Genomic DNA, 20,892 nt, shown 5'->3' with positions numbered 1-20,892 from the left:
AATCGGCAAGATGGAAAGCCCAGTGGGGTAACCTGCTCATTGGCAGGTGGGAAGAGAATGAGAGAATCAATGGGATGTGGTCACTATCACAGAGGTTATCATGTGGCAACTAGGGTGGGTCAAGGAGAAGGGGAGGGGAAGTGGTGGTGGTGGTGATTATTATTATTATTGACATTTTTTTCTCAGACTGTTAAGTCTGGTTAAAAATGGAACGTGACGCGGACCTTGATCAAGCGTGACTTCCTTGTAACTGTATGGTATATGTTATATTGCATTTAGGAACTTTCGGGTAATTGAACATGTATCAATAATTACAGATTTTTGTAGTTGTATATATATGTTTGGATGTAGCTGTATTGCATTGATGTACTGGTGGATATAGTGAGGTATGACTCCTGTAGTTGATAGTATAATTGGTATAATGTCAACTTTATCCTGATGCCACATGTCCTTGACTTCCTCAGCTAGTTGGATGTATTTTTCAATTTTTTCTCCTGTTTTCTTCTGCATATTTGTTGTGTCGGGTATGGATATTTCAATTAGTTGTGTTAATTTCTTCTTTTTATTGGTGAGTATGATGTCAGGTTTGTTATGTGGTGTTGTTTTATCTGTTATAATGGTTCTGTTCCAGTATAATTTGTATTCATCATTCTCCAGTACATTTTGTGGTGTGTACTTGTATGTGGGAACGTGTTGTTTTATTAGTTTATGTTTTATGGCAAGTTGTTGATGCATTATTCTTGCTACATTGTCATGTCTTCTGGGGTATTCTGTATTTGCTAGTATTGTACATCCGCTTGTGATGTGATCTACTGTTTCTATTTGTTGTTTGCAAAGTCTGCATTTATCTGTTGTGGTATTGGGATCTTTAATAATATGCTTGCTGTAATATCTGGTGTTTATTGTTTGATCCTGTATTGCAATCATGAATCCTTCTGTCTCACTGTATATATTGCCTTTTCTTAGCCATGTGTTGGATGCGTCTTGATCTATGTGTGGCTGTGTTAGATGATACGGGTGCTTGCCATGTAGTGTTTTCTTTTTCCAATTTACTTTCTTTGTATCTGTTGATGTTATGTGATCTAGAGGGTTGTAGAAGTGGTTATGAAATTGCAGTGGTGTAGCTGATGTATTTGTATGAGTGATTGCTTTGTGTATTTTGCTAGTTTCTGCTCGTTCTATAAAGAAGTTTCTTAAATTGTCTACCTGTCCATAATGTAGGTTTTTTATGTCAATAAATCCCCTTCCTCCTTCCTTTCTGCTTAATGTGAATCTTTCTGTTGCTGAATGTATGTGATGTATTCTATATTTGTGGCATTGTGATCGTGTAAGTGTATTGAGTGCTTCTAGGTCTGTGTCACTCCATTTCACTACTCCAAATAAGTAGGTCAATACTGGTATAGCATAAGTATTTATAGCTTTTGTCTTGTTTCTTGCTGTCAATTCTGTTTTCAGTATTTTTGTTAGTCTTTGTCTATATTTTTCTTTTAGTTCTTCTTTAACATTTGTATTGTCTATTCCTATTTTTTGTCTGTATCCTAGATATTTATAGGCATCTGTTTTTTCCATCGCTTCTATGCAGTCGCTGTGGTTATCCAATATGTAATCTTCTTGTTTAGTGTGTTTTCCCTTGACTATGCTATTTTTCTTACATTTGTCTGTTCCGAAAGCCATATTTATATCATTGCTGAATACTTCTGTTATCTTTAGTAATTGATTGAGTTGTTGATTCGTTGCTGCCAGTAATTTTAGATCATCCATGTATAGCAAATGTGTGATTTTGTGTGGGTATGTTCCAGTAATATTGTATCCATAATATGTATTATTTAGCATGTTGGATAGTGGGTTCAGAGCAAGACAGAACCAGAAGGGACTTAATGAGTCTCCTTGGTATATTCCACGCTTATTCTGTATTGGCTGTGATGTGATGTTATCTGAATTTGTTTGGATATTAAGTGTGGTTTTCCAGTTTTTCATTACTATGTTTAGAAACTGTATCAATTTAGGATCTACTTTGTATATTTCCAATATTTGTAGTAACCATGAGTGGGGTACACTATCAAAAGCTTTTTGGTAATCAATGTATGCATAGTGTAGGGACCTTTGTTTAGTTTTAGCTTGATATGTCACCTCTGTATCTATTATCAGTTGCTCTTTACATCCTCGTGCTCCTTTGCAGCAGCCTTTTTGTTCTTCATTTATAATTTTGTTCTGTGTTGTATGTGTCAATTTCTGTGTGATGACTGAAGTTAATATTTTGTATATTGTTGGTAGGCATGTTATGGGGCGATATTTAGATGGGTTTGCTGTGTCTGCTTGATCTTTAGGTTTCAGATAGGTTATTCCATGTGCAAGTGTATCAGGGAATGTGTATGGGTCTGCAATGTAACTGTTAAATAATTTAGTGAGATGTGAATGTGTTGAGGTGAACTTCTTTAGCCAGTAATTTGCTATTTTATCATTTACAGGGGCTTTCCAATTGTGTGTAGAATTAATTGCTCAGGTGACTTCATGTTGCAAAATTATCACTTCAGGCATTTGTGGTATCATCTTGTATGTGTCTGTTTCTGCTTGTATCCACCGTGCATGCCTGTTATGTTGTACCGGGTTTGACCCTATGTTGCTCCAGAAGTGTTCCATGTCTGTTATGTTTGGTGGATTGTCTATTTTAATGTGTGTGTTATCCATTGTTTGGTAAAATCTCTTTTGGTTTGTGTTGAATGTTTGGTTTTGTTTCCTTCTATTTTCACTTTTTTTGTATCTTCTAAGTCGTTTGGCCAATGCTTGTAATTTCTGCTTTTTTTTCATCTAATTGCTCTATTGCTTCTTCTTGTGAGATTTTACCTAACCTTTTTCGTTTTTTGTCTGATATTTCATTTCTTATAAATTGTGTTAGCTGTCCGATGTCTTTTCTCAGTTTTTCTATTCTGATCTGTAGCCTGTGTTGCCATGCTGGTTTTGTGGGTTTCTTCTGTGTGTTGGCTGGTTCTGATCTCTGCCTAGTGTGTATATTTAGTGTAGTGAGTGCTCCTATATAAACCAGTAGTTGTATTTTCATTTATTTTGTTGTGTATGATTGTGTTGATAGTTTTTATTGTTGTTTCGACTTGTGGGTTATTTGGCGGTCTATGCAAGAATGGTCTAATGTCTGTATTTGTGTCTTTGTATTCTATATATGTCAACTGAAATTTTTCTTCTATATCTAACATGTGTGTCACTTCGTGTTCTATTTGTGCTTGTTCTGGTGGCTGTCTTAAGATTTCGTTTTCCTCTGACTGTTTAACTGATGCGTGTTGGTCTTTGTATGTTTCCTCTGGGATGTTTGAGTCCGTTACTGTATTTTCTTCTTCTTCTTCTTCTTCTTCTTCTGACTGCACATTATTTTGTTCTAGTATTTGTTGTACTTGTTGTTTGATGTTTTCCAAATCTGACTGGGGTATCCTGTTATTTTTTATTATTACACGGATCTGATCAGCTAGTCGTTGTTCTGTTAAAAATTTTAATTCTGGGTATCTGGTAATAAATGTTATGTATACTTGTGATCTGTATCAAGTTGTGTTGGTTCCTAGGTTTGTTGCTTGGTAATAACAGAACATGAGGTGTCGATTAACTTCATCTGACCATCTCATCCTCTGTCTTTGTTTTCCTTCTAGGGTGGTTGCAGGAAGCATATCCTGCAAAACACCTCTATTTGGATTTAAATCATTTTCCAGTTGGCTAGCAGTGTCGTTACCATTGTGGGCGGGCATAGGGTTCAAGCATCGTCCCCGACCATGACGGCGCTTGTCCGAGGCTTCCTTAGTTCTGTCCTGAACCAAGTAATCACACTAAAAGGGGGGTTAGCCCTATTAGTGGTTTGTTCTTTTCGTCGCCTTTTACGACTAGCAAAACAAACCGGAGGCCTATTCTTTTCCCGGGCCTCCACGGGATTTATTATTATTATTATTTCTTTCCTTTCTCAGACGTTATGTCTGGTTAAAAATGGGAAGTGACGCGGACCTTGATCAAGCGTGACTTCCTTTTAACTGTACGGTATATGTTATATTGCATTTAGGAACTTTCGGGTAATTGAACATGTATCAATAATTACAGACTTCTGTAGTTGTATATATAAGTTTGGATGTAGCAGTATTGCATTGATGTACTCGTGGATATTGTGTGGTATGACTCCTGTAGTTGATAGTATAATTGGTATAATGTCAACTTTATCCTGATGCCACATGTCCTTGACTTCCTCAGCCAGTTGGATGTATTTTTCAATTTTTTCTCCTGTTTTCTTCTGTGTATTTGTTGTAAGATTCTGATTGACAAAGGGTAAAACATAAGGCAGAAGCCTCAACCCACTGTTTCTGGTGAAGGAAAGCAGCCGGATAGGAGGCTGATGCTGATGCTGATGCTGTTGCAAAATGGGTTGCAAGATCTTCCGCAAGAATCAACGGGTCCATGCAAAGGCCATCCGGGAGGGCAAGGCCCAGGAGGGTAGACTGCCGATGACAACCTTGGAGACAGTGAAGTGTAGCCCATACCTATGAAGAAACAAAGCATTCCCCATTTGCTCCATGTGATTAAGTAACGGGCTTTGGCGCAGAGGCATTTAAAGATAATAAGATTGGCAGCAGATGGGTGCCTCTTAAGGTGTTGCAAAGCTCGACGGTGATCACGGATGGCAATGGCCGTACTCCACCACGGGACTTGCCGGCGGTGAAATGGTCCAGGTAAGCATGGGATAGCAAGGCCACCAGCACGAACAATCGCATCAGACACGTCACATAGAATGTAATCAATACAACCCGACAAAGAGAGGGAAAAAATGACCTGTGCAGTATACAGAGGCCAATCAACGCATCGGAAAGACCAAAGAGGTAACCTGCCCATTGGGGAGCAGGAAGGGAGCGAGAGAATAAACAGGAAGTGGTCACTATCACAAAGGTAGTCATGTGGCGACCAGTGTAATGGAGGGAGGAACGAGGGAGAAGAAAGAGAAAGATCAATGGCAGAAAAGGTACCATGACCGGCCATCATTATGAAGGCACAAGTCGTGGTCTGCAAGAAACTGGTCTATGAGAAGACTCCGACTAGATGGAAATGCACTGCCCCACAAGAGTATATGAGCATTAAAATTCCCGAGAAGGAGGAAGGGATGAGGAAGCCGCTGAAGGGCAGTAAGAGTCCTGTCAGGAGGGAGATAAAGATTGCAAACTGTGGCCCCAGAGTCCAGGTGGATCCTAACAGCAACCGCTTCCAATGTAGTGCTGGGAGGAATCCATGTGCTAGCAACGTCCGTATCAACCAACATACAAATGTCACCAGAGGTCCGCAGGAGGCCGAACCAATTTCAGCAGAAAGCACGGAACCCATGCAGGGCCGGCAAGTGATAATCAGTAAAATGAGATTCCTGTAGAACCACAAAAGCTGCAGAGTAAAACGAAATAAGGGATTTTAACTCCGGAAGGTGACCGTAATATCAATTACAATTCCATTGGGTAACCACAGAATGATGATTCAAAAGGGGGTTGAACAGGCTAAAGCCAGTCATGCCGCCGAGTCACCATCCATCACCGACAAGGAGGAGGTGACATCCATGAACGGCATGTCAAAGTCAGGTTGCGAAGGTGGAGATGGGACCTCTGGTGACACCAGAGGTTCCTTGTCCCAAGACTTACGTTTCTTCTTCTTTTCTGTTTGAGATTGAGGAGGGCTGTGCCACAAAAGGGAGCCAACTGCAGCAAGATCTGGAACAGAATGATAGCGGGTGACCTAGGTGCCCACAGACTGTGGTTCTCGTGGTCGTTGTGTGGCAGCAGACCTTCGGCCTGGAAGGTGCCGCGAAGGGGGGTCCCAGGAGGGGCGCCCTTGACCGGCAGATGCTGAAGAAGTGGGACACTTCTATGGCTGGAGAGGGGGAGCGATGCCCAGAGGGGATGGTGTGGAAATCGTAAGGGGGGGGGGGGGGGGGGAGAGGGGGTTCGGGACTGGGGTAAGGAAGGGGGATGAAGAGGTGAAGACGTACGGCTTCACGTCACATCGATAAACCATAATCTTGGCCTTCTCAGGGAGGGTATGCCCTTCAAAAGCCAGGATAAAGGCACCAGTATCAATGTGATTGTCCTCCAGACCCTTCTGAACACGTCGAACAAAGTAAACACCCCACTGTCCTAGATTGTCCCCAAGTTCCTCATCACTTTGAAGGATGAGGTCCCTGTGAAAAATTACACATTGATTCATATTTAAAGATTGGTGGGGGGTAATGGACATAGGAATTTTGCCAAGATGGTCACAGGCACAAAGGGCCGCAGACTAGGCAGCTGAAGCAGTTTTGATCAACAACGAACCCGACGCATCTCGCTCAGAGACTTCACTTCGCCAAACTTGTCTTCAATGTGTTCCACAAAAAATAAAGGTTTGGTATTGGTGAAGGTATCTCCATCCTGGTGCAAACCAGATAGTGGGGAAAGGTTTTGCCCCTAACCAACGAGCCTGACCCTCCTCCCAGGTGGTAGCCATGGAAGGGAAGGCCGCAGGGGGGAGAAGAAGCAGCACTAAAATAATCAGTTCCATTCAAAGAGATGGCCGTAGAAGAACGACTAGAGTTCTGGACCCATATGTGTTTCATTTGCATAGTGTCCACCCTGATACCACCCACTCTGATCAGGGGCTCTCCCACAGGCACCACCCAGCCACAGCAAGGGCCGCCTGGCATGGGGGCCATTGTTGGGAGCTCTAATGCTCCAGGATGACAAGCAACCATTTCTCGGCTTACATGAGGTGGTCCCAGCTCAGGTATCAGAAGTGTGATCCCTGTGTTTTCAGGGAGCTCAACCAAAAGGGTACATAGCAACTCCACCACACGGGCTGGCTACTGTGCTGGCTATGTATCCTAGCATTAGACAACGACATGAAGAAAAAGATGGAAGGAACTAGGAGGACACATGCCAGACACACTAACTAAGATGCTCTTACCCAAATGGCTCACACTACGGAATAGAAATTTAGTAATGGAGGTCAAACTCCAAAGGAGGACCAGAGGATGAAAAAAGGATGAAGTAATTACTCAACAAAACCAAATCACAAAGCCAACATAACCAGAAGGATAGCGAGGCCAACATAAACAAGAGCACCAGGAGAGGGAGAGGAGAGGGTGGAGGGGAAGGAGCAAGGACAGGAAAGGAGAGGAAGGGAAAGGGAAAGGAAATGCAGCCCAGGAAAGAAGGAAGGCTGCAATAGCTCAGGGCCCCATGCTCGCCATGCACGAATTGACGGAAGGACCGTGAAGGGGGAGGGGGGGGGGGGGGGGCATTCAAAGGTGGGTTGGATCACTGAACTAAATATCAATGACTGAGGTGATGCCGAAATTTTCGGCACCTGTCAAGCCAAAAGGATATGTCGTCAGCCTCTGCACACAGACTCAAAACTGGGCTGGTCCGAAAGGCTTCAGTCGATATCCGAATAGCGTCATGGTGGACAGCATCCAACATCCTGAGGTAGGAATGACGGGCCAATTCGTAGACCACCCTGTCATAATCTAAGTGTAATCGAACAAATGCCTTATAAAACTGCAGAAGGTGGACCTGTCAGTTCCCCATGTTTTTCCACTAAGGCATTTCAAGGTATTCAATGACTGGAAGCCCTTTGTTTGTAGGTCTTCCAGGCATGAGAGCCAAGTTAATTTCAAGTCAAATAATAAACCCAAAAAGTGTACAGTCCTTGATAACGTAAAATATTGTCCCCCATAGTGAGCACTGGTTGGTTACAACTCTGCTGAGCAAGGTTAATATTGTCCCCCATAGTGAGCACTGGTTGGTTACAACTCTGCTGAGCAAGGTTAAAATTGACACAAAGGGAAAGGAAATGCAGCCCAGGAGAGAAGGAAGGCTGCAATAGCTCAGGGCCCCATGCTCGCCATGCACGAATTGACGGAAGGACCGTGAAGGGGGAGGAGGGAGGGGGGGGGGGCATCCAAAGGTGGGTTGGATCACTGAACTAAATATCAATGACTGAGGTGATGTCGAAATTTTCGGCACCTGTCAAGCCAAAAGGATATGTCATCAGCCTCTGCACACAGACTCAAAATTGGGCTGGTCCGAAAGTGAGTGAGAACCAAAAACCAGTTGTCCAGGTCCAGGTCTCCAGCCTCCTAATGGTCAGCTGTAGCTGCCTTGTCATAGTTGTAAGATCACAGGAAGAGAAGAAGATTGCAAAGTCATCTACAAACAAAGAGCATTTGGCAAGGCTCCTGACTGCACAGGAAATTCCATTGATAGCAATGGAAAACTATGTGACACTGATGACACTGCGCTGGGGGGGCCCCATTCTCCTGAGCATAGCAGTAAGACGTGACATCACCACTGCAATAACGAAAATGCCAGTCCTCGAGAAAGGCTTGGATCGGAAGTGGCAGGCGTCCAAGTAGTCCCCATTCGTGAAGTAGGCAAAGGATGTCGTCCCTCCAAGTAGTCTCATATCCTTTTTGAGATCAAAAACACACAAACCAAATAGTTTTGGCATAAGAAGGACTCCTGTATTGCAATCTCCAGTAGAATTAAGGATGGAACAGTAGCACCTGAAACTGCACTGGGAGCGGCTCAGGTGATGAGGCGGCACTTGACCATGCTACTCCAGTAACCGTTAGGGGCGCTACAGTTCTTGCCTGGTTTTCAGAATTGGAATTAATATTAATAAATGAAAAGCACTAATTTTCTTTTTTTCTTTTTTCAGACATTAAATGTCTGAAGATGGCCTTGTAGGCCAAAACCGGTTAATACAATAAAAGTAATATTGTAGAACAAAAGCAAACTGGTGCTTTTAAATTATTATAATGTTGTTCTACCAAGAACCGATGGAAGATTCTGTTAACACGGAATTAATATTGCCTCCTTCCAAGTCATGGGGAACTGTCTATCAAACAGATCTGACTAACAAGAGAGGCGCTGTCCTTTTGCTTCAGGGCACAGATGATTAAGCATGGCATAATGGATCTTATTAGGTCCTGGAGCACTGTCTCTGGTTGCAGACAAAGCTGATTCCAGTTCTCAGATTAAGAACAGAAGGTTGTAGACTTCCTCATTAAGGAAGAATGAAATTGAGTCTCCTCATCTCTGCAGTGCTACAGAACACTTGAAAAGCGAGAGCTTGTCTGGATGATGTAGTGACAGTAAAGAAGTGTTCAGCTAAAACCTGAGCCATGTCTTCTGGCGTGTCCACCAAGACACCATTACTTGACAAGACCATAAGGGGACATGTACTTCGCTTGCCTGAAAACCGTCTTCTTGATTCCCAAACTTCTGCAGTGGACCAATCAACGGAAGTCCTGAATTCCGCCCAGGAAGCCATCTTCCATTCCTTTATCACTCACCTCGCATGTGCTCTCGCAGATCTGAAGGCATGAGGGTTGTCTGTAGTCGAAATGTGTTTGAAGTTCCAAAGAGCTGTTTGTCTGGCTCTGATTGCCAATTAACAGTCATCATTCCACCAAGGTACAGGCCGTCATCTGAGGTGGTTACTACACTTGGGGATGGACTCTGTGGCAGACCATTGGATCTCACAAGTGATATGGGCCACCGCCTCCTGTATGCAATCCTTTTGTTCAAAAATAGCCTGTCAACTGTACTGTACTGTAACCAATTTTCCCTCTGTGTCATCCAACTGAGTGGTCTCCTGTTGGTCACTGTCCCAGTCGGTAGATGGATCCACACTGGGAAGCGGTCACTAGAATGTAAATCTGGAGCTGCTTCCCACTGAAATGAGTCTGCAATAGCTGCAGAACAAAAACATACATGAACAGCTGAAAAAGACCCTGTAGCGGCGCAAAAATTGAGTCATCTGACCCGCGTTCAGAAGGCAGATATTTTCAGAATGCACTAGTTGATCATCCGACCGCTGGAGCAAGAGGTAGCCGACCCCACGGCACATTGTGTGCAATTAGTCCCCCCCTCAAGAAGGAATGGGCATGGGAGTGCCCGGAAGAGTACTGCCAATGTGTCTGCATCCAGAGCAACATTAGGGGGTAGGTACATGGAACACACTGTGGTATTAAAGGGTGCGTGAACTTTCACAGCAATTGCTTGCATGGTTGTGGAAAGAGGGACAGGCGAGGAGTGGCATCTGTCATCAAGGGAAACAGCCACTCCACCTTTAGCCCTGTCTCCAGTAGTATCATCTTTCGTGTATGCGTGGTAGCCCTGTAATGCAGGTGCCTCAATGACTTGAAGATGCGTTTCTTGTAAGCAGATGCAGACACGTTTCTCCCGGACCAATAGCTACAATTCTGCCAAATGTGAGCAATATCCATTCAAATTGCACTGCAACACAGAAGTCCCTGTGGAAGCCATTGGTTAGTGATGGTGGTTCTTTTCTTTCTCCCTCGGAGGCAATGATTTACCAGGGAGGTCAGGGGAAACATTATCCAGTTCCTCCGACTGTAAGTCTGTATCCTAGAGAGCTTAGTCCCCATCAGAAAGGGAGAGAGCTCGCCGATCCGAAGGTTTAACTACTGCTTTCTTGGACTTAGAACTACTTTTCAAAGGACTCTTTCTTTGCTGAGAGGTGGTGGTTACCTGGGTTGCAGGGATTGCCAAGTTGGCTTCTGATGTTTGGTAGTGGTATGTGGCTTAGTTGGTGAGCCTATTGCTGACAGCTTCCAAATGACTTCAGTCTCAAGTGGAGCATTTCCCTCACAGGTACACCGAGGAGTGCATGTGCTCATACTTGAATCTGTGTTCTGAGTGTGTGAAGGCATGACACTTAGCGATTGGTGTCTTAAGGGCTGATGCAAAAGAAGTAGCAAAAACTGGTGCTTGCATAGCTTTGAAAGCTTTTTAGTGTCACCATAGGGTATGTATGTCTCTACTTGCAACTCTTGAATTTTCCTTTCCTCATTGTCAATCTCACACTGTCTGCTCCACACTAGGTAATCCCTGGAACAGTTTACACATTTTGGAGAAAGTGTACAAGAATTGCCTGACTCATGAGCTGAGTCTTCACACTTGCCACACGTAGTCTTCCCATTACATCCCATAATGGTATGGCCAAATCTTTGACATTTATAGCACCGCATTGGGTTAGGAACAAATGGGCGAACATTAAAACAGATATAACCTGCAAGAATATGTTCAGGTAATTCTGGAGTATTAAACGTTAGAATAAATATTGCCAATTTTTCCAATTTGCCATTGACTCTCATCATGTAGTTCTGCACTTCCATGATGCCCATATTTTTCCATTCTTCATGTAACTCCACTAGGTCCACTTCCGTCACATCGGAGAAAGTAACCACGCCCTTACTAAAGTTAAGGGTGTTACATAACTCAGCCTCAACTGAGTAGTCACCTAAGGCTTTACATCCCAGAAGCTTAGATATTTGGTTGGAATTAGCAGTTTCAGCTATAAGTGTTCCATTATGAAGTCACTTGACACCTTTCAGAGACCCATCAATACCTTCCAATGCCTTGTGAATATAGAAAGGGGAGATCTCAAAGGTTCCTCCTGTTGGCTTGATGACAAAGTGTTATGTCACACTAAGGCCCTGTTACTACGATTCTGAGACTTCTTTTTGGGAGGACTGACCAACCGACCTCTCGTTGAGGAGTGGGTGTAGGTACTGCCGGACAGTACACCTGTCCCACCAGGAGTAGTAGTTTGATGTGACTGTTCTATAGGTATCCTACAAGATGCTAGGGAAACAACTGTCAACCCAGGCAGAGCCTGAGCAAGCATGACACAACTGGAGGGCGGCTGGTGCCCAGAGGTTGCCTGTTTTACCTCAACAGCCATTATTTCATCAGCACGTAGCACACCTTGAGGTTGAGGTTTTATATATATATATATATATATATATATATATATATATATATATATATATATATGTGTGTGTGTGTGTGTGTGTGTGTGTGTGTGTGTGTGTGTGTACCTTCCTCACAGTCCAGGCGATCAAGCAAAGACCCCCATTCTCAGAAACACACAACATTCCACAGCTGTGCTGCATGGTGGTCGCTGAAGCACGCTCAGAGCTTAAGGTGACAGAGGGCTTGCAGTGCTTACAAATGCCTAGCTCAGGAACCCCAGGTTTGCCAAGCCTACACTGAGCAAACGAATGCTGAGCCCCTGAGGGGGGTGAGGGGAAGAGAGTTAAAGATTAATGGCAGAGAAAGTGGCAAATGAGGCACTAAAATTAAGAAGGCACAGGTCATAGTCTGCAAGAAAGTGGTCAATGAGGAGCCTTCGACTTTATGAAAAAGCAATGCCCCATAAGGAGCAATGGGCATTAAAATCCCCATGGAGGAGGAAGCGAGGGGGGAATTGCTGAAGGAGGGCACTTACAGCAGCAGATGTAGGTGGCCTGTCAGGAGGCCAACATGAAGATGCCACTGGAAGCCCTCAAAGGGCCGACCCAGTTCCAACAAAGCACAGAACTCAAAAGGGTTGGTAAGTGAGCATCAGTAAAATGAGATTCCTGGAGAAAGACACAAGCTGCTGAGTGAAAGGTAATAAGGGATTACAACTCTGGGAGGTGATGGTAGTATCCATTACAGTTCCATTGAATAAGCAAGTGGTGCGTATCCAAATGAGAGGTGAGCAGGATGGAGCCAATCACACCACCAGTCACCATCCGTCAGCAACAAGGACTGGGTGACATCCATAAATACATAAGACTTGTGTTGTGAGGGGGCAGATGGCACCTCATGGTACACCAGGGGAGATTTGTCCTGAGACTTATGTTTCTTCTTCTTCTCTTTCATTGGTTGAGCAGAGTAGGACACAGAGGGTGAGCAGGCTTCTGCAAGATCCAGAACTGAAAGAGAGTGGGAGACCTTGGGCACACAGACTGTGTGTCCTGTGGCCAAGTTGTGATAGGAGGTCACCTGCCTGAGACACATCGGGCAAAGGGGTCCCAAGAGGGAGACCCATCATCAGCAGATACCAAAGGAGAGAAGCATTTCTTCAGCAGGGGAGGGGAGGGGAGCGACATACAGAGGGGATGGTGTGCAAATTCAGGGAAGGGGGAGAGGATACAGGGATGGGACTGTGGTAAAGAAGAGGGATGAGGGGAAAGGATGCAACAGAAGTGAAAGTAGAAGTTACCAACACAGGGCGAAGTCTGTCATTTTTCTGACAAGCATCACTTAAGATAACTGATCAAGGGACTTACACAATGTACCTTTACTTCCAGTGCGCGTGGAGAGTGATGGTCGTGACAATTTACACACACAGATGGCAAAACATCGGAGCTCCCCTCATGGAATGGGGGTCCACAGTTACCACACAGAAGGTCTGTGGTACATCGGGAAGACATACGCCCGAAATGCAAGCACTGAGAACACTCCGTAGGTAATGGAATGTACGGCTTCTCATCACACTGATAACACAACCTTGACCTTACCGGGAGTATACCTCCCTCAAAAGCCATAATAAAGGGGCCAGTATTGTTGCGATTGTCCTTACGACCTTTCTGCACACACTAAACAAAATGAATGCCCTGTTGTTCCAGACTGGCCCAGATTTCATCATCAGTTTGAAGGATAAGGTTCCAACGAAAAATTGCTCTTTGGACCATATTCAAAGACTGGTGAGGTGTAACAGACAATGTGATGTTGCCAAGGCGATCACGAGCACGAAGTGCTGCGGATTGGATTGCAGAAGCAGTTCTGATCAACAAGGAACCCGAACACATGTTACTGAGAGACTCCACTTCAGCACACTTGTCTTCAATATTTTCCACAAAAAGTAACAGCTTTATGGCGGTGAATGTGTCCCCGTCCAGCCTAGTACAGACCAGGTAGCGGGGAAACTGTTCCACCCCAATCCAGCTAGCCTATCTCTCCTCCCTGGGTGTAGCCAGGGAAGGGAAGGTCACAGGGTTATAGTAATGGCATTCAATGATCCGTTACCAATTGAAGAGATGGTTGTAAAAGAATGGCCAGATCTGTGGAGGTCAATAGGCTTCATATGCAAAGCATCTGTCCTGATACCACCCACTTCGATCAGGGCTCTCGATATGGGCACCACCCAGCCACAGCAAGCGCCGTCTAGCATGGCCGTCTTTGTGAGGGTTCTGATGGCCTGGAATGACAAGCAACCACTCCTAGTCATATATGGGGGGAAGAGATCAGATATCAGATGTGTGATCCCTGTGTGGTCAGGGGGCACAGCCAGATGGGTACGTAATAGCCCCACCACACTGACTGGCTACACATACTGGTTACTAGTGGGGAAGGAAACGCAGCCTGGGAAGCAAGAATGGGAGCAATGGCCCAGGCCCTGTAGGTGCAACACACAAACTCACGAAACCTACCTGGGGTTAAAGAAATAAGCATTCAGGGAAAGACAGGGATACAGCAATATAAGTCACTTTGGAATTAAATACAGAGGAAGTGCAGGGAAGCCAAGATGACACGGCTATGGGAAAAACGCAATGAAATATGAAATAAAAGATCATCTGAATGACTCTGCATATAAAAAAACTCTCAACAACCTTTTTATAAAATTACAAGCAAGGGCGGCAACATTAAGAGTGCCATGGGAATTCCATTGTTTAAGTGGAGGGAGCAAATAGATGGAATGAGTACACTGAAGGCCTCTATAAGGGGGAGCATGGAAAGAGGACTATCATAGATAAAAAGAACACTCCTGGCCAAGAGAATTTTACTAGTATCAAACACTGGCCTTAAATTGTGCAATGAATTCCTGAGAATTTATGTCTTGAGCACAGCATTGTAAGGTAGTGGATCATGGACTGTGGGGAAACCAAGAAAACAAGACAATGTAAGTGTATGACATGATGCTATAGAAGGATGTTGAAAATTAGATGAGGATGTTCACCACAGAATTGGTGAAGGGGGGAACATTTGAAAAATGCTGAAAACAAGAAGGAAGAGGATAAGACATTTGTTAATATATCACGGAATAACTTCCACTGTATTACAGGGAGCAATAGAGGAATAAAATTTTGGACAGACAAGAGACGTTGAGGATGTTGAGTGTAAGCACTACTATGAGTTGAATGGGATGTATAAAACCAGTCAGAAGAGCGATTTTTAAAAAGTAACCTTGGGAGGTTATCCTGTTTGAGAAATCCAATAAGAAACACTAATAAAATAATTTATGTAAATATTTTGCAACCATAACTTAACTGATGAGTCAACAGTATTCACAACTGTAAGCACCTGCCTTCTTTTTAATTGGAATCACATTATTCTTAAAGTTTGATGGTATTTCACCTGTCGGCTGTATGTTGCACACTTGTCTGGCTCTCTCAAGGGCTACAAAATAAAACTGAAGTAATGCCGTCTATCCTGTGACCTTATTTCTACACAGGCCTACTGTTGCTCTGTCAAACTCTTCTCGCAGTATAATATACTCTATCTCATCTTCACCTAATTCCTATTCTTCTATAATACTGCCTTAAGTTTCATTGTCCTTCTAAAAATTCCTTCCACCTTCAGCTTGCTCTTATTTGCTTAGGGCTATCTTGTCATAGAGCTCTTTGTAGTCATACAGTTACTTCTGTTTTCTCTAAAAATCTCTTTCTTCCTGCAGGTTGCATCTTTCCCATAGTCGTGCATATTCCAACATCCTAGCAGTTATTCTCTAGTTAGTCCCATTTAACCATTTTTGTACTTTGTCAATCTCATTTTTTCAACATCTGTATTTCAGTCTGCCTGGTTTATTAAATGCAATTTTATATTTTCTCCTTTTGTCAGTTAAATCCAATATCGCCTATATTATCCAGGAATTTCTACTGTGCCTTGTCTTTTTACGTATTTGATGTTTGTTGCCTTCACTCTTCTTCTCTCAAAGCTACCAATTTGTCTTCTACAACATATAACTAATGTGGAGTTTTAAGATGCGCATATGCATGTTTATCAAACTGTATAAACTAAAACTCTTTATGATAAGTAGCAGATGAAGAGAATGAGAATTAAAGTGAATAGAACTGATAACTATTCAAAAGCAGAGTGGTTTAGTTTCCCAGACTTCAATAATCACAAAACAAACGGAAAGGGCCTGGCATACCCATTAGGCCAAGTCCCCTCCACTGTAGTCTCCACATCAGTCCACTCCAATCGCCGGAATGGGCTTGGTTCGTGAGGTATAACATCTGGAGGCACGTTGTCTTCATCCTGGACATTAATCACCTGCAACAAAATTAAATTTTAAATATGTTGAAGTATTTGGTACAGAAATGAAGTAACATAACCAGAGAACTACAACAAAGCTTCAGACTCATTCAGACCATAGATATCGACACAAGTCGGTCACACAATAGGTTTTCTTTACAAATTATTACATTTCTATTCCAGCAGAAAAATGAAGTAAGAAACAGCACAGAGAGAGGGGTGGGGGGAAAGAGAGAGAGAGGGTGGGGGGAAAGAGAGAGAGAGGGTGGGGGAAAGAGAGAGAGAGGGTGGGGGAAAGAGAGAGAGAGGGGGGGAAAGAGAGAGAGAGGGGGGTTGGGGTGAGGGGTAGAGTGGGCGTGATGGTGGTGGCCGTGGTAGAGTGGCGGTGGTAGAGTGGGCGTGGTGGTGGTGGGGGGGTAGGTAGTGTTGGGCGGGAGGTAGTGTTGGGCGGGAGGTAGTGTTGGGCGGGAGGTAGTGTTGGGCGGGAGGTAGTGTTGGGCGGGAGGTAGTGTTGGGCGGGAGGTAGTGTTGGGCGGGAGGTAGTGTTGGGCGGGAGGTAGTGTTGGGCGGGAGGTAGTGTTGGGCGGGAGGTAGTGTTGGGCGGGAGGTAGTGTTGGGCGGGAGGTAGTGTTGGGCGGGAGGTAGTGTTGGGCGGGAGGTAGTGTTGGGCGGGAGGTAGTGTTGGGCGGGAGGTAGTGTTGGGCGGGAGGTAGTGTTGGGCGGGAGGTAGTGTTGGGCGGGAGGTAGTGTTGGGCGGGAGGTAGTGTTGGGCGGGAGGTAGTGTTGGGCGGGAGGTAGTGTTGGGCGGGAGGTAGTGTTGGGCGGGAGGTAGTGTTGGGCGGGAGGTAGTGTTGGGCGGGAGGTAGTGTTGGGCGGGAGGTAGTGTTGGGCGGGAGGTAGTGTTGGGCGGGAGGTAGTGTTGGGCGGGAGGTAGTGTTGGGCGGGAGGTAGTGTTGGGCGGGAGGTAGTGTTGGGCGGGAGGTAGTGTTGGGCGGGAGGTAGTGTTGGGCGGGAGGTAGTGTTGGGCGGGAGGTAGTGTTGGGCGGGAGGTAGTGTTGGGCGGGAGGTAGTGTTGGGCGGGAGGTAGTGTTGGGCGGGAGGTAGTGTTGGGCGGGAGGTAGTGTTGGGCGGGAGGTAGTGTTGGGCGGGAGGTAGTGTTGGGCGGGAGGTAGTGTTGGGCGGGAGGTAGTGTTGGGCGGGAGGTAGTGTTGGGCGGGAGGTAGTGTTGGGCGGGAGGTAGTGTTGGGCGGGAGGTAGTGTTGGGCGGGAGGTAGTGTTGGGCGGGAGGTAGTGTTGGGCGGGAGGTAGTGTTGGGCGGGAGGTAGTGTTGGGCGGGAGGTAGTGTTGGGCGGGAGGTAGTGTTGGGCGGGAGGTAGTGTTGGGCGGGAGGTAGTGTTGGGCGGGAGGTAGTGTTGGGCGGGAGGTAGTGTTGGGCGGGAGGTAGTGTTGGGCGGGAGGTAGTGTTGGGCGGGAGGTAGTGTTGGGCGGGAGGTAGTGTTGGGCGGGAGGTAGTGTTGGGCGGGAGGTAGTGTTGGGCGGGAGGTAGTGTTGGGCGGGAGGTAGTGTTGGGCGGGAGGTAGTGTTGGGCGGGAGGTAGTGTTGGGCGGGAGGTAGTGTTGGGCGGGAGGTAGAGTGGGCGGGAGGTAGAGTGGGCGGGAGGCATACATGGTGTGGGGAACAGCTCAGGTATCAGTAGTATGATACCAGTGTTATCAGGGGGGGTTCAAGTCAGATGGGTACATAACAGCCCCACCACATTGAATGGCTACGCGGGCTGGTGACATAGCAGGGTGGAGGGGAGCTATGGTCCAGGGAAATGGAGATCAAACCTCAAGTGGAGACCTAAATGCCAAAAAGAAAGAAAGTGCAGAAGCAAGTGGAACAAAACTGCAAGCAAACAGAGAGGGGAAGGAGGAGACAGCACACAAGGAGTGGCGGATAGGGATGGAGGGAGGTGCAGGGTCACGAAAATTGCAGTCAGGGAAGGAAGAATGTGCTGCAACAGCTCAGGGCCCTGTGTGCACAATGCGTGAACTCACAAAAGAACAGTGAGCTTCCTTGAGGAAGAGTGAAGAGCCTGCTGGATTTCTGGAATGGAGTCACTATGGAAGGGTTTGTAGGTGGATGAATCTGACAGCTGGCGGAACCCTTCTGTCACGTAATCTTTGTAGTTCAAAACAACAGTGGTAGAAGCTTTGTCAGCAAGTAGGACTTATAAGATCGGGATCAGCTTTTAGGTGATGGATGGCAGTTGGTTAGTTTACATGTTGAGGGATTTGGGCAATGATGGTGAGCTAAGGTTTGAGGTTAAGAAATTCTGGAAATTTAAAAGGCAGTAGTTTGGGAACAGTGAGGGTGGATCACAGTTGGATGGAGGAATGAACTGAGTCAGGCAGGGTTCAACATTGGTCTTTGTTTGAGTCTGATGGGTAGGGTCGGTGGGCAAAACAGTGTTTTGACTGTAGGTACCAGCAGAAGGAGAGAAGGTCTTTAACAAGTCATGCATGATTGAATTTGGGAGTGGAGTAAAAGGTAGGGCCTATGGAAAGGACTGATTCTTCTGCAGGTCTAAGGCTCTTGAAGAAAGGTTCACGACTGTGTTTCGGGTCTGTTTAGATTCTTGTTTCCGCCTGGTGGTAGGAGTGAGTTTTTGAGAGTGGAGTAAATGATATAGGTCTGAGAGACAATATTTGGCAGCTATTAGGAGACGTGGGCAGGATTTGGATGTGGTTGTAGAGATGGTGGATAGTGGAAGTCCAAGGAAGTGAACAGAGTGGCATTGTGCACGTTGCTGTAGTTCCTGAAGGGCAAGCATTCCAGTGTGTGTTATGGGGTCCAGGAATTTGGGATTGCTGAGCTGGCGAATTTTACAGATGGAGAGAAGGTACTGCAAGGAGTTTGGACCCAAATGATATGGTTTTGCAGGACTACATTGTTGAGGGTTAAGGGTTGGCAGAATCTGGACAGATGAAGGTCACTGTGGGAGGAAAGGTAGTAGCCAGAGAAGTGTAATTTGATGGCAATGCCATTCACTTCACTAGGTCCTACTCGACCCAAAAAATCCACATTCCTTGATGTTGACCTCTACGTAAAAGATGGTGACATCAGTACCTCTGTCTATATGAAACCTACCTACCAACCTACCTACCTACCTACCTACCTACCTACCTACCAAACACTAGCAAAACCTTCACTTCAACAACTGACACCCTTCCATACAGCCTAGCCAACCATGGCCACCTCATCTCTAGTGACAAGCAGTCCCTCTCAAAATATACCGAGGTTTTCACAGAAGCGTTCACAGATTGTAGTTACCCTCTCAACCTTGTACAAAAACAAATCTCCTGTGCCTTATCTTTCCAGTTAACCACCACCTCCCAAAGTCCCACCATCCTGCCACATAGGAGCACTCCCCTCATGACTTAGTACCACACAGGACTGGAGCAAAGGAATTAGTTTCCACCAGGGTTTTGGCTGCCTCTCTTCATGCCCTGAATGAGGAATGTCCTACCCACTATCCTTCCCTTGTCTCTCACAGTGGTATTCCATTGCCCAATAAACTTACACAGTTTCCCTGTCCATCCCTACAAAACCTCTGCTCCAAACCCTGTGCCTCATGGCTCATATCCCTGCAATAGATTAAGGTGCAAGACCTGTCCCATACATCCAACCACCACCACCACCACCACCACCACCACCAATCCCACCAAAGGCAGGGTTACCTGTGAAACCAGCCATGTGATCTACAAGCTAAGCTGCAACCACTGTGCTGCATTTGATGTGGGTATAATAACCAATAAGCTGTCTGTCCACATGAATAGCCACTGACAAGCTGTGGCCAAGAAGCAGCTCGGCCTCCATTTTGCTGAGCATGGAGCCCGACAAGATTTTCTTCATTTCAGTGACTGCTTCACAGCCTGTGCCGTCTGGATCTTTCTCACCAACACCAGCTTTTCTGAACTGTGCAGGTGGGAACGCTTCCTGCAATATATTACGCGTTGCCGAACCTCTCCTGGTCTCACCCTTCATTAGTAATTGTCCTTATCCATCTAGTCCCTTCCCTGTCCCCATTCTGGCACTACACGGCCCTCTATTTCACCAATGTACCCTCAATATTTTACTTCTCTCCTTTGCTGCTACTTCCATCACCACCCTCCATCTAACCTCCTGACTGCTTCTAGCTACTCTACCTTGTCCCTGTATACTCCCACAAGCAGAATTTTACTGTCCTCCACCCCTACCCTGCTATCCCTCCCCTCCCTGCCCCAGCTTCCTCCTCCTTACCCCCACCATCCCACTGCCTCTCCCATCATGTCCTCCTGCTTCCAGTCTGGCTTCAGTTGCCAGAGACTGTGGTCGTGTGTGTGTCTATGACTCAGCATCTCTGCTACATGGTGAGTGGCAACTATCCTTTGCATAATGATCTACAACAAAAACTGATAAATGTAACCCAACTAAAGATGTACAATCTAGTCAGTCATTTATAGAGTAGAATGAGGTGTCAAAAAATTATTTTAATTTAACAATATTATGCAAAGTACAGATTGCTACTCACCATAAAGATGACACACTGAGTTGCAGACAGGCACAAGAAAAGAAGGTTGTTACAAACTTAGCTTTCAGCCAAAGCATTCTTGAGGAAATAAAAGACACACACACACACACACACACACACACACACACACACACACACACACACACACACACACACACACAAGCAAGCTAGCGACTATGCTGTTTATTAGGTGTACTTTTCCTTTTATTTTTATTTTTTTTTTTT

General features: G+C 45.4%; 1 protein-coding gene across 1 annotated transcript in view; it reads right to left on the bottom strand.

Annotated features, from left to right (window-relative positions):
- LOC126092027 (helicase MOV-10-like) overlaps positions 1–20,892 on the bottom strand; it is a 375,996-nt gene that overhangs the window by 219,571 nt on the left and 135,533 nt on the right. The window contains exon 7 of the mRNA XM_049907422.1: positions 16,009–16,130. Coding sequence (XP_049763379.1) covers positions 16,009–16,130 — 122 coding nt within the window. The remainder of the gene's footprint in view (positions 1–16,008; positions 16,131–20,892) is intronic.

The sequence above is a fragment of the Schistocerca cancellata genome, chromosome 7 (genome assembly GCF_023864275.1).
Source record: "Schistocerca cancellata isolate TAMUIC-IGC-003103 chromosome 7, iqSchCanc2.1, whole genome shotgun sequence".
Taxonomy (NCBI): Eukaryota; Metazoa; Arthropoda; class Insecta; order Orthoptera; family Acrididae; genus Schistocerca; species Schistocerca cancellata.
The sequence above is the reverse complement of the archived record's forward strand: the minus strand, read 5'-3'. Positions and strand labels throughout refer to the sequence as shown.